Below are 11,991 nucleotides of genomic sequence, written 5' to 3'. Positions count from 1 at the left end.
ACTGGAACCAAAAAAGAGGAAGAGGAAGGACGAGAGGAAGAGTGTCTGACGCGTCGAGGCGATGGGGACAAAGGGTGACAACTGCGATCCAGTCACTGTCGCAAATGGTGGTGAGTTCATTGTTCATGTACAACTCTTCCGTACTTTGTTTACATAGTATTACTACGTGAATTTGTAAAGCTTATATAGATCTAGGCATCATATGTTCGGCCTACATTCACTCTGAGAGTACAGTGAGGTGAATGGTGAAGCATGTTGTTTGTGACAGCAACTTAGTGTCTGTGTTCAGCTATGATATAGTTTAACTTGCAAGGAATTGAATAACTCAGATCAAGCCAATAGACCCTTTTCACGGGGGACATTTTGTGTGGAAAAGGCAGAGTAAACACAGGTGGGAGCAAAACACTAATGAGGGTTTCCAAACTCCAATCGTGGAAGTTTGAAACCCTCATTAGTGTTTTGCTTGCACCTGTGTTTACCCTGCCTTCTCGACACAAAATGGCCCCCGTGAGAAGGGTCTAAGGTTTTAAGTGAAGTACCTGCTACATGACTGATTACTGCTGATACTTCTGCTCTGTGTCATTCAGCTCATTCGCTGCGGTGCACTGAGGAAGTACTCCTCCCTTTCTTCACAGACGAGAGCCGACCGGCCGCCATGGAGCCGCACCGCACTCCCGCGCCACACGGCGGCGTCGCCCCTCTCCTCCCAGAACTCAGACTGGTGCTGCTGGGCAGGAAAGGAGCAGGGAAGAGCTCAGCGGGCAACACCATTCTGGGAGCAGCGGCGGGGGGGTTCGAGAGCGGCAAGCCCACGGAGGAGTGCGTGAAGAGGCGCGCGGACGTGGCCGGGAGGCGGGTCACCGCGGTGGACACCCCCGGGTGGGAGTGGTATTACCCGCTCAACAGCACGCCCGACTGGGTGAGGCGAGAGACGTCGCGGAGCGTGTCGCTCTGCCCCCCCGGACCCCACGCCGTGCTGCTAGTGGTGCGGTCCTGTGCCTCGATGACAGAGGCCTACAGCGGTCAGATAGAGGAACACCTGGAGCCGCTGGGGAAAGGGGTTTGGGAGCATACCATGGTGCTGTTCACCAGGGGGGACGAGCTGGGCCTGGTGTCGATGGAGCAGCGGATCCTGAGCAGCGGGCCGGCGCTCCAGAATCTCCTGCAGAGGTGCGGGAACAGATACCACGTCCTGGACAACCGGAGCCGAGGAGACGGGACGCAAGTGAGAGAGCTGATAAGGAAGATGGAGGAGATGGTGGAGGGGCAGCAGGAGGGGAGCAGGCATCTGGCCATGGACAGTGCGGTTCTGCTGGGCCTGGAGGCGGACGGGAAGAGGAGAGCCAGGGAGAGGAGGAAGAAGCAGAGGCAGATGGAGGCGCAGGTGCAGAGAGGGTCCATCAGAGCTGCTGTCATGAGTGAGTTCTCCAGCTTGTTCACCTCACCTGCAGCAAATCTCCACATACAAGCAGACACAGAAACACTTTAATCCAACACATTTCAATCAGTATTTTACAAAACTTGAATGCATTCTCACTGGTCACCTAAATATGAATAAATGCCTAAAATACAGTATATCTATTTTATCAGTTAGACACTGTACGATTTGAGTTAGTTAACTGTTAATTAATGCGTATTAAGAATGAACTAAGCCTTAATTAATGCACCCTTATTGTAAAGTGTGACCAAAAGGGTAAATAAAAATGCACATAAAAATGGAATATGTAAAGGCAGTCAATTGAGAGAAAGATAGATGGAGATAAAGAGAAGATGAACTATAAGTGCTGCAAAGGAAGTTAACAAACAACTAGTTAAAAGATAACTGAATATTTTGTTTTATTTTGTTTTGGAAGAGACAGAGTGTATTTCCTCATGTAATAGGGCCTGGGCGCGTGACGTAAACGTGGGTGAGGAGCACTTGTGGTCCAGTACGACAATCGCGCCTAGGCCAGTAGCAACCACACCAAACTCCATTCATCTGGCAACTAAATGTGGCCCTGTCTATCTGTCTATCGGTGAATTGAATACCGCCAGAACATAATTTACAAACCTTTCGAATCATTAGACGCCACTCTCCAATTCAGCATACATATTATCTCCCAAGAAGCACTTTGTCAAAGTCAAATCTCATGTTTGGAAGTGGTTCACTCTGTAGAGCACTGTGGGAATCACCGGGGAAACATTTTAATATATTTGGAATGTGTGCTTCTTATTGGAGTCTGTGTATGCCGAATTAGAGATATGTTTACAAGTATTCAAAAAATGTCCTTAAAGAGTCTCAACTCGTATGTTTAAACCATAATGCCTAGTTTACACTACAAGACCCTCCCCCCCCCCCTGATTTTACACAGGATTTCCAGTTGGGCTCAGTCTGTCTTTGTTGACTCTAGTCTGCAGTTGTTGTGCCAGTCGGCAGCAAAATCTGTTAGTTTTTACTGGGTACAGATTTCTAGTCTTCAAGTGTAAACTGCCTCCTGACACCAGTTGAAGCCACACAGATGATATCAAACATGTTTGAACTTCTAAGTGAAAAGTCTTGTAGTGTATACTGCCTCGTCTGAGTGAGTTGTGTACTGTATTTCAGTCTGTTTTTTCAGTCGTAATAAAAAATCTTAATGAACCATGAATTTCATAATCTGTTAAGATTCTCAAAGTCTTGTCTAGTGTATCACAGGCATAAATCGCCAAGTTCAAAAGCCTCGACGCGAGACTCATTCATTCTTCTGAGTCTTGAAAGAGCTCCCGATAGGAAGTTGCAGGCTCCGCTAAACTAACCGTATGCTACATACACGTTAGCAATCACAATAAAACAGTACCTACCTCCCGCACAATGTTGTTATCTGACGTTTTGCATAATCAGTATTCCCAAATATTGCGTCGTTTCCAATAACAAGCCCTTATTCAGATGCCAGGTGGACAGCGGCTCTAAATAGGTCACATAACAGACATGAGTGACGTTACTGAAGATGGATCAAATTAATATTTTCGATGTATCTTGCACAATCTATGGCCGGCGAAGTTGTAATATCTTCATATCATGCTGTCTGGGTCATTTATAAATTACATTTTTAATCGATTTCTTTTGTACCGCTATTTTACATTGAAGTAAACGGCGAGTGGCAGTAGTGTACAGGAGTCCATCGTATTTACCCACAATGCCTTGCGTTGCTCGCCCAGACGTGACGTAGTTGACCCAGCTCTCTATTGGTCCCCGCTCCTCTTATCACAATCCGTTTTTTTTGTCACAATCAAAAGCATCTTGTCTGCCAATCATAAAGCGGCAGATTGTTAGCATGCAGTGAGACTAAAACACAGCTCTCTCACCCTCTCTCTCTCTCTCTGCCAGGCGATGGTCTCCAGGCCTCAGAGCTAGATGGCCGCCAGTCGTTCTCCAAGGCCGCACGCCGTCTCCCCGAGCTCCGGCTGGTGCTGCTGGGCGAGCGCGAGACGGGGAAGAGCTCCTCCGGCAACACCATCCTGGGCGGAGCGGCTCTCTTCCGGACGGGGACGGTGACGGAGGAGTGTGTGCGTCAGCAGGCGGAGGTGGCCCTGAGGCTGGTGACGGTGGTGGACACGCCGGGCTGGGAGGGCGGCGTGGCGGGCGCCACACCCGAACGGGTGAAGAGGGAGGTCGTGGCCGGCATGGGGCTGTGTCCCCCGGGGCCTCACGCGCTCCTGCTGACACTGCGGGTGGACACGCTGGTGAGGGTGGGACCTGTGAAGGAACATCTGGAGCTTCTGGGCGAGGGCGTGTGGAGGCACACCGTCCTGCTCTTCACCCACGGGGATCAGCTTCGAGAGGGCGTGGACATCGAGCAGCACATCCAGAGCGGGGGGCGCGATCTGCAGTGGCTGCTGGACAAGTGCAGAGGCAGGTGCCACGTTATCAGCAACGGAGACGGAGGAGGAGGAGGGGCTTCCGCACAGGTGATGGAGCTCCTGGAGAAGGTGGAAAAGATGGCGACTGGGAACAGGTGCGAGGCTTTCTCGGGCATGGTCCAGGAGGTCAGGGACCTCAGCCGACAGAGGAACGAGAAGTTCACCCAGCGCCTGAAGGAGATCGGCGACAAGATGCTTCGGCAGGAGACGGAGCTGAAGAAGATGCGGGAGAGGGAGGTGAAGAGCATCCGGTGGTTCTTTGACAGGAAGAAGAAGGTGAAATCGCCCGGCAAGGCGGACGCCGAGCGGGACGAGACGGAGGACGACGAGGACAGGAGGAGCGGCGAGAGGAAGAACGAAATCGGCGAGCTGGAGGAGCGGATGAAATGGCTGACGGAGGATAAGGAGAGAGAGATCCAGGACCTCAGCGGAGAGCACGACAGAATCCTGGCGGCGCTGCACCAGAGCAGCCGAGAGAGCGAAGCGGTGTCGCTCGAACTGGAGCTCAGAGAGAGAGAGATCGACGAGCTGAAAGAGAGACTCGACGAGCAGCAACTGAAGCTGCTCGACCTGGAGCGCGCCGGTGCAGAGAGCGCCCGCGAGAGGAAACGGAGGGAGGACGAAATCAGAGGGCGGCAACAAGAGTGGAGGAGGGAAGCAGAGAATCTGAGAGAAAAGATGGCGGTGTGCAAGAACGAGAAAGCAGAGTGCACGGAGAAAGTCGATTCTTTACAAGCAGAACTTAATGAGTGCAGAAGACGACGTGACGATGAGAGAAAAGCACGAGAAAAACATAGAGAGACGGCAGAGATGGAACAACAGCTGAAAAGAGAGATCGAAGGAAAACTACGTGAAAAGGAGAAAGAGGGGGAAGAACTGAAAGTTGAGGTGAAGAACGCACTTCAGGAAAAGCAGGAGGCTCTCGAGGGCATGAAGCAACGCGAACGAGAAATGGAGAGCAAACTAAAGGAGACAGTAGAGGAAATGACATCACAGCATCAGAAAGAGATGGAGAGAAAAGTAAAGGAGGCTGAAGAGGAAATGACATCACAGCATCAGAAAGAGATGGAGAGAAAAGTAAAGGAGACAGAAGAGGAAATGACATCACAGCATCAGAAAGAGATGGAGAGAAAACTAAAGGAGACAGAAGAGGAAATGACATCACAGCATCAGAAAGAGATGGAGAGAAAAGTAAAGGAGGCTGAAGAGGAAATGACATCACAGCATCAGAAAGAGATGGAGAGAAAAGTAAAGGAGGCTGAAGAGGAAATGACATCACAGCATCAGAAAGAGATGGAGAGAAAAGTAAAGGAGGCTGAAGAGGAAATGACATCACAGCATCAGAAAGAGATGGAGAGAAAAGTAAAGGAGGCTGAAGAGGAAATGACATCACAGCATCAGAAAGAGATGGAGAGAAAAGTAAAGGAGGCTGAAGAGGAAATGACATCACAGCATCAGAAAGAGATGGAGAGAAAAGTAAAGGAGGCAGAAGAGGAAATGACATCACAGCATCAGAAAGAGATGGAGAGAAAAGTAAAGGAGACAGAAGAGGAAATGACATCACAGCATCAGAAAGAGATGGAGAGAAAAGTAAAGGAGACAGTAGAGGAAATGACATCACAGCATCAGAAAGAGATGGAGAGAAAAGTAAAGGAGGCTGAAGAGGAAATGACATCACAGCATCAGAAAGAGATGGAGAGAAAACTAAAGGAGACAGAAGAGGAAATGACATCACAGCATCAGAAAGAGATGGAGAGAAAAGTAAAGGAGACAGTAGAGGAAATGACATCACAGCATCAGAAAGAGATGGAGAGAAAAGTAAAGGAGGCTGAAGAGGAAATGACATCACAGCATCAGAAAGAGATGGAGAGAAAACTAAAGGAGACAGAAGAGGAAATGACATCACAGCATCAGAAAGAGATGGAGAGAAAAGTAAAGGAGACAGTAGAGGAAATTACATCACAGCATCAGAAAGAGATGGAGAGAACAGAGAACGAGGCAGAAGGCATAAAACGGCAGCTTGAGGAAAATATGGCCCGAAAACTGAATGAGACAGAAAAACTCCTGGAAGCGTGGAGAGTTCAACACCAGGAAGACATTGATAGAAAACAGAAAGAAAAGGAGAAAGACATGGAACAGGTCAGATGGCAGCATGGGGATGAAATCAAGACCATACAGCAAGAAAAACGGAGAGAGATGCACGAGCTGAAACAACACGCTGCAAAAGAAATGGAGAAACAACTTGAAGAGAAAGAGTTTGAAATAGCAGAGTTAGAACAGAAGCACGCAGTCCAAATAGAGGAGAAAAAAGGAGAAAATGAAAGAGAGAAGGAAACCATTCATATAAGTCACGAAAGAGAGATGGCAGAAAAAATGCAGGAGAACGATCGACGAATGGCAGAGTTAAAACACCAGCACATTAACGAAACGGAGGAGAAACTGCAAGAGAATGAACAGGACAAGGAAAGGATCGTTCAAAGTCACAAGAGAGAGATGGAGCAACGACTTGGAGAAAAAGAAAGAGAGATCGCAGAGATGAAAGTGCACATAAAAGAAGTGCAGGAACACATGGAAGAGAAAGAAGTGACGAAAGACCGGGATCATTTAAAATACAAGAAAAAGATGGAACAAAAACTAGAAGAGAAAGAAAGAGAAATAGACGATATGAAACGGCGTATAACGGAAACGGAGGAACAAATGCAACAGAAAGAAGAGCAGAAAGAAAACGTTCTTCTAAATCACAAGCGAGAGATGGAGAAAAGACTGCAGGAAAGAGAGAAGGAGATTGAGGAGATGAAACTGCACGTACAAGAACTGGAGGAAGAGGGAGAAATTGAGCATGTAAATTATAAGAGAGCGATAGAGGAAAGACTGAAAGAGAAGGAAGGAGAGATAGAAGGGATGAAACAGCATATCACAGAAATGGAGGAACACCTGCAAAGAAAAGAAGAAGAGAAAGGAAACGTTATTCTAAATCACGAGAGAGAAGCTGAGCAGAGACTGCGAGAAAGAGAGACAGAGATCGAGGAGATGAACCTGCGTGTAAAAGAACTGGAGGAAAAACTACAACAAAAAGAAGAGGAGAAAGAAGAGGATATTTTAAATCATAAGAAAGAAGCCGAGCAAAGACTGCGAGAAAGAGAGAGAGAGATGGAAGAGATGCAACTACAGCTTTTAAACAACACGGAGAAAAAACTGAACAAGATGGAAACCGAGGTAGAAAGCGTCAAACTGCAAGCCAACTGCAGGGAGACGAGATGGAAGGAGGAACAGAGAAAGAGGGATGAGAAGGGAGAAAACGAGATCAACAGACTGCTAGAAATCATCGCAAAGAAAACGCAAGAAGTAACACAGGCGCAGAATTTAGCCACGCAGAAAGAAACAGAGTCGGAAGAGGCCGAGAAGACGCGTGCAAACTATTTAAAAGAAATTGAAGAACTGAGAGAAAACGATAAAAACAGAACTTCCAGTTTTATGGAAATGCAGCAAAGTCTCACGGAGCGAGAGAGCAAGAGAGATGCGGAAATGACGGAAAAACTACAGGAGAGAGAAGTGGAGCTCAGCAGCTTGAAGGAGAGAGACATGGAGCACGAGAGGGAGATCATCCAACTAAGGCAAAGAATCGAACAAACCAAGTCAGAGCTGAAGAACTTGACTGGCAAGATGGAAACAGAGATGACCAACATGATACAGGGATATGAGAAGGAGATTGAGAGAAGGAGTGAGAATGTGGAATGCGTCATAAAGGAGAAAGACGCCGCCATAAGCCAGCTGCAGCATATGGAGGAAGAAAGGCGGCGACGCATCCTGGACGTCACTGAGAAATACGAGGAAAGACAGAGGAGAGTTGAAGATCTGCTTGAGCAAAATGAGGAGATGAGAAAGGAGACGGACAATCTCAAAAGAAAGTGCGAGGAGCATGAGGAGGAGTGTAAAGCGCGCAGAGACGCTGTTGAGAGTAAAGAGGAAGAGATTCGAAAGCATCTGAGCAGGTACGAAGAGCAGGCGAGGAGCAAGGAATCTGAAATCCAGAACATTCATAATGAACGGGATGGAGAGGTCGCTGCACTAAAACAGACAAATGACAAACTGCAGAGAGAGGTGGAGAGGATGAAAGAGAGAGAAGGTGAGGGGGAGAGGCAGCTGGACGAGATGAGAGAGTGCTATGAGAGACAACTGGTGGAGAAGCAAAGCGCGCAGGACGAGGGGATGGAGGAGGAATTCCTGAAAAGGGAGAGCCGAATTGCAGCGAGGGAACGGGACGTGAGCAGAAATGAGGAAGAGTTGAGCAGAAGAGGACACGAACTCCACGCAAAAGAGGAAGAGGGGGTTGAAAAAGAGCGAAAGCTGGACAGTAAGGAAGGAGAACTCGCGAAACGGGAAGCGAACCTAGAGATGAAAGTAAAGGAGCAAGAGGAAAAAGAAGAATTGGAGCGAGATATGAGCCTCAGAGCTCAAGATATTGGCAGCAAAGAGAAGAAGCTGGAAAGCTGGCTCGTGGCGCTGGAGGATAAACAAGAAGCGCTGAAGTCTCACGGGCAGGACCTCCAGAAGAAGGTGAAAGAGCTCAAAGACTGGGCGAGCGAGCTGGAGGAGAAGGAGAACCGTTTGAGGAGTGAAGAACGAGAGTTGCTCAGCTGGACGGCCGAGTTGGAGACGCGAAACGAGCAGATGAGCTCTAAAACGCAGCAACTGGATGAAATGGGGAAAGACTTGGCCAAGCTGCAGGGAGAACTTCACAGCAGGAAGAAGAACTTGAAGGTCACGTTCGAGAAGCTGAGCCAATGGGAGCGCGGTCTCGAGAAAAGAGAGCGGGGTCGCGGGAAAGTGGAGGCGCAGCTCGAGCGGGCGGATGGAGATCTGTGGAACGGCCAACAGGAGGTTGACGGACAGGACTCAAACGGGGGAGTCCGACTCGGGAGGGATTCGTTCAGTGATGTGTTTGAGGTCCCAGCGGACGACGACGCCGCCTGCGTCATGTACCAAGAGGTCAGCGTGGTGGACGAGCAGGAGAGGAGGGAAGAGGCGCAGTGGAAGGAATCCGAGCGAGGCGGAAGCCCGACTGACCAGGAGGATCAGAGGGTGAAAACGCCGGCGTCAGCTGCCGTGAGCAGTAACTGTCAGCTCGAGACACTCGAAGAGATAGAGCTGACGAGGGAAAAGGAGGAGAAGAAAGAGAGAGCTTCAGCGGAAAGGAAGGAGAACAATGACACAGGGGAGGAACCCGTAGGCGCCAAGGTCACCAGAGGTCTGAGGTCAGAGTCGTTATCTCCAAGTCAGGGCTGTGGAGACACAAACAACAAAGACCGTCGGGAGTCAGAGTTGAGGGTGGTGGTTCTGGGGGAGAACTGGTCGCCCCGCTACCCAGCCGGAGTCACCCTCCTGGGCGGAGAGGCGTGGTCCCAGGAGGTTTCCAGCCCTCCCGGGACTTGGAGGGGTCAGATAGCCGGACGGCGCATCGCCCTCATGGAACCACCAGGTCTCAGGTGGCGGGACGGCCCCGATCCAAACGACGCGGCGCAGAGGGAAGGGATCCTGGACGGCGTTTCCCGGTGTCACCCGGCGCCCCACGTTCTCCTACTGGTCATCCCGGCGTTCCTCACCTGCACAGAGAAGTACAGGCGAGCGGTGGAGGGCCATGTGGCTCTGATCGGGGAGGAGATTTGGCAGCGCACCTTGGTGCTGTTCACCTGGGGGGAGACTTTAGGGGAGAGCGCAGAGCAGCATATCCTGAGAAACGGGGTGCTAGCAGGGCTCATGGAGAAATGCGGGGGCCGGTATCATGTGCTGACCAGCAAGACAAGCAGCTCTCTGGTTGAAGGGCTATTTGAGAAGATGGACGATATAGTGGCTTTAAACACTAGATAGAAGTGTTTGCTATAGAAATGTGTGTGAGTCTGAATGAATTTAACTTTCAAGGTAAAGTAAATTGCTGTTCTTGTGAGCCATCTGTATAAACAACATCAAGTAACTGGATAAATTGAATAAACGAGTAATTTCTTCCATCCTGCTTGCTGAACAATTCATTCGTTCTGTTCAATCAAAAAATGAAATACATGGATAATAGTGTAAAATGATCAAATTGTGTAATTTAAGGTTTGAAAATCCAACCATGAATATTTCTAAGATGGATGTGGATTTTTCAGTATGAACCACGGCTGAATGCCACCGTCACCAACATGACTTTCATACTTTCTCCACAAGATGGCGACCTTGTGTCACTCTATGATTCTGTGAACAGCCAAGTCAGAAGTGTTGAAAGTCATTGATGACAAGGAGTTGATGGTGAAGGTGGAGTGAGGCTAGTCACATTTGACCATGTTTTACCATTTTCTGTGTAGATGGCTATTCTGACTAGCAGGCCTGTGCTCCATCTTGACTGGAGACATTTCTGAAGAACCAAATGGTCTCGCAATTATAACCCCGGGGAGTCTGAGATGACTCCTACTTTGACAAGTAAATTAGGACTCTTGATGAGAAGAGTCTGGCTTAACAACGTCTATCATCTGCAGAGCCAGATAGAACATCCAAAACACTCATGTGCAATCAGTGTGTGAGTGCTGGCCCATATTTAATGTAGCGGGAATGTGTTTCCCCCCCCCAAATATATATATATTTTTTTTTAATTTTGCAGCAATGTTTTGTTCATCTATCCACTGGATATGAGCTTTAGATGAGACGGTGTTGTGTCAACATGGATCATCTCTGCAGGGTGTGGGGCAATTTCCAAAAGCATTTGGAAGAGATGAAAGAAGTTGTCACATTGCAGAGTCCATGCAGACGTCATTTTGTTTGAGTAATGAAGCCATCCAACACAATCCGAGACATCATTTGTCCATCATTTATATTTGTAGATCTCTAGATGTATCTGACAACACACAGTTTATTGATTACACACACATTGATTGTAGAGTGCATGATTCTTTGCGAAATGATTTAAACTTCAAAGACCGTGGACCTGGTTTAAAAATGATTCACGTTGTCTCGAGGGCTTATATGGTGAATTTGTACTTATCTACAGTAGTATGTACTTTTGATGCTATTTTTGCTTATGTACATCAATGATTATCTACAGGCTAAATAGACTGAAATCACGCATGCACAAAGGTAGACATGAAGACTCGAAAAGAAGACGAAGAAGAGTGTGGAAAATGTGTTTCTCAACGTTGGGTCCGGCGATCACTACTAGGGGGTCCCTGAGGGGATTCCAGAGGGTCCCCATCACTACTAGGGGGTCCCTGAGGGGATTCCAGAGGGTCCCTGAGGGGGTCCCTGAGGGGATTCCAGAGGGTCCCCAGCAAAGTGATGAATTCTTGAGTTTCAACATTATTTCATTTAGAAGTTAACGCAATTTAATTTTAGAATCTAGAAGAATGACTGTTGTGATCATAGTTCATCTCTTGTCTCTCTACCTGCACTACAGACCGTCATGGAATTCTGGAATCATATCAAATGGAGTTCTGTTGTTCTAATGTTGGCTAAATGAAGATCCTTGATATGAAGAAAAAAAAAAAGGTAATCACTGATTTGTGTTATATAAAGGTACCAAAAGAGAGTCACGTGCTCTCTCTCTCTCTCTATCTCTCTCTCTCTCTCTCATACCTTCTTCTTTCCATTCAAGATCATGATCCCTCTCTTCAGGCAACACAGATCCCTATCCATATCTGCTGGGTCAAAGGTCAACCCTTGCTCCACGTCAGCATTGTCCCACTGAATGGTGCAAACGGGGAGTGATGGAAGCACTCTCGGGCACTCAGTTTGGTTTTAGCTGGCATTAGTCCAGATTTAGCCGCCGCGCGCCGCGCGTGCGCTAACCCTAATTTAGCTTCATTTGGGGCCTTTTTAAGTCGTGAACGAGGCTTTTTGGAGAATATGGACGGGGCCACATTTACATGAACTACAATAGACGGGGAACAACACAGTCAATCATGTCTACAAATGTTGGAAACCAAATCACTCGGCTGTGTTTAAAACAGAAGTTAATGCTTTGGCTGATTTCTATCAAGGACCCTGCACTCTCATTTGAATAATGGTCTGTGCAGCCATGTTTTTCCTTCCTGTACTTGACCCAGGAAGGAAATAGATGTGATTCCGCTTTAACACCAGCATTAA

At 48.1% G+C, this 11,991-nt stretch overlaps 1 protein-coding gene across 1 annotated transcript in view; it reads left to right on the top strand.

The window, feature by feature from the left end:
- The window catches only part of LOC310780116 (uncharacterized protein), a 9,874-nt gene extending 54 nt beyond the window's left edge, over positions 1 to 9,820 (top strand). The window contains exons 1-3 of the mRNA XM_083640669.1: positions 1 to 110; positions 588 to 1,418; positions 3,347 to 9,820. The exon at positions 1 to 110 is cut by the window's left edge and continues 54 nt beyond it. Coding sequence (XP_083496795.1) covers positions 62 to 110; positions 588 to 1,418; positions 3,347 to 9,747 — 7,281 coding nt within the window. The 5' untranslated portion in view covers positions 1 to 61 and the 3' untranslated portion in view covers positions 9,748 to 9,820. The remainder of the gene's footprint in view (positions 111 to 587; positions 1,419 to 3,346) is intronic.
- Positions 9,821 to 11,991: the final 2,171 nt, after the last annotated feature.

This window comes from Poromitra crassiceps, assembly GCF_964638095.1.
Source record: "Poromitra crassiceps genome assembly, chromosome: 7".
NCBI classification, from domain to species: domain Eukaryota; kingdom Metazoa; phylum Chordata; class Actinopteri; order Beryciformes; family Melamphaidae; genus Poromitra; species Poromitra crassiceps.
The sequence above is the reverse complement of the archived record's forward strand: the minus strand, read 5'-3'. Positions and strand labels throughout refer to the sequence as shown.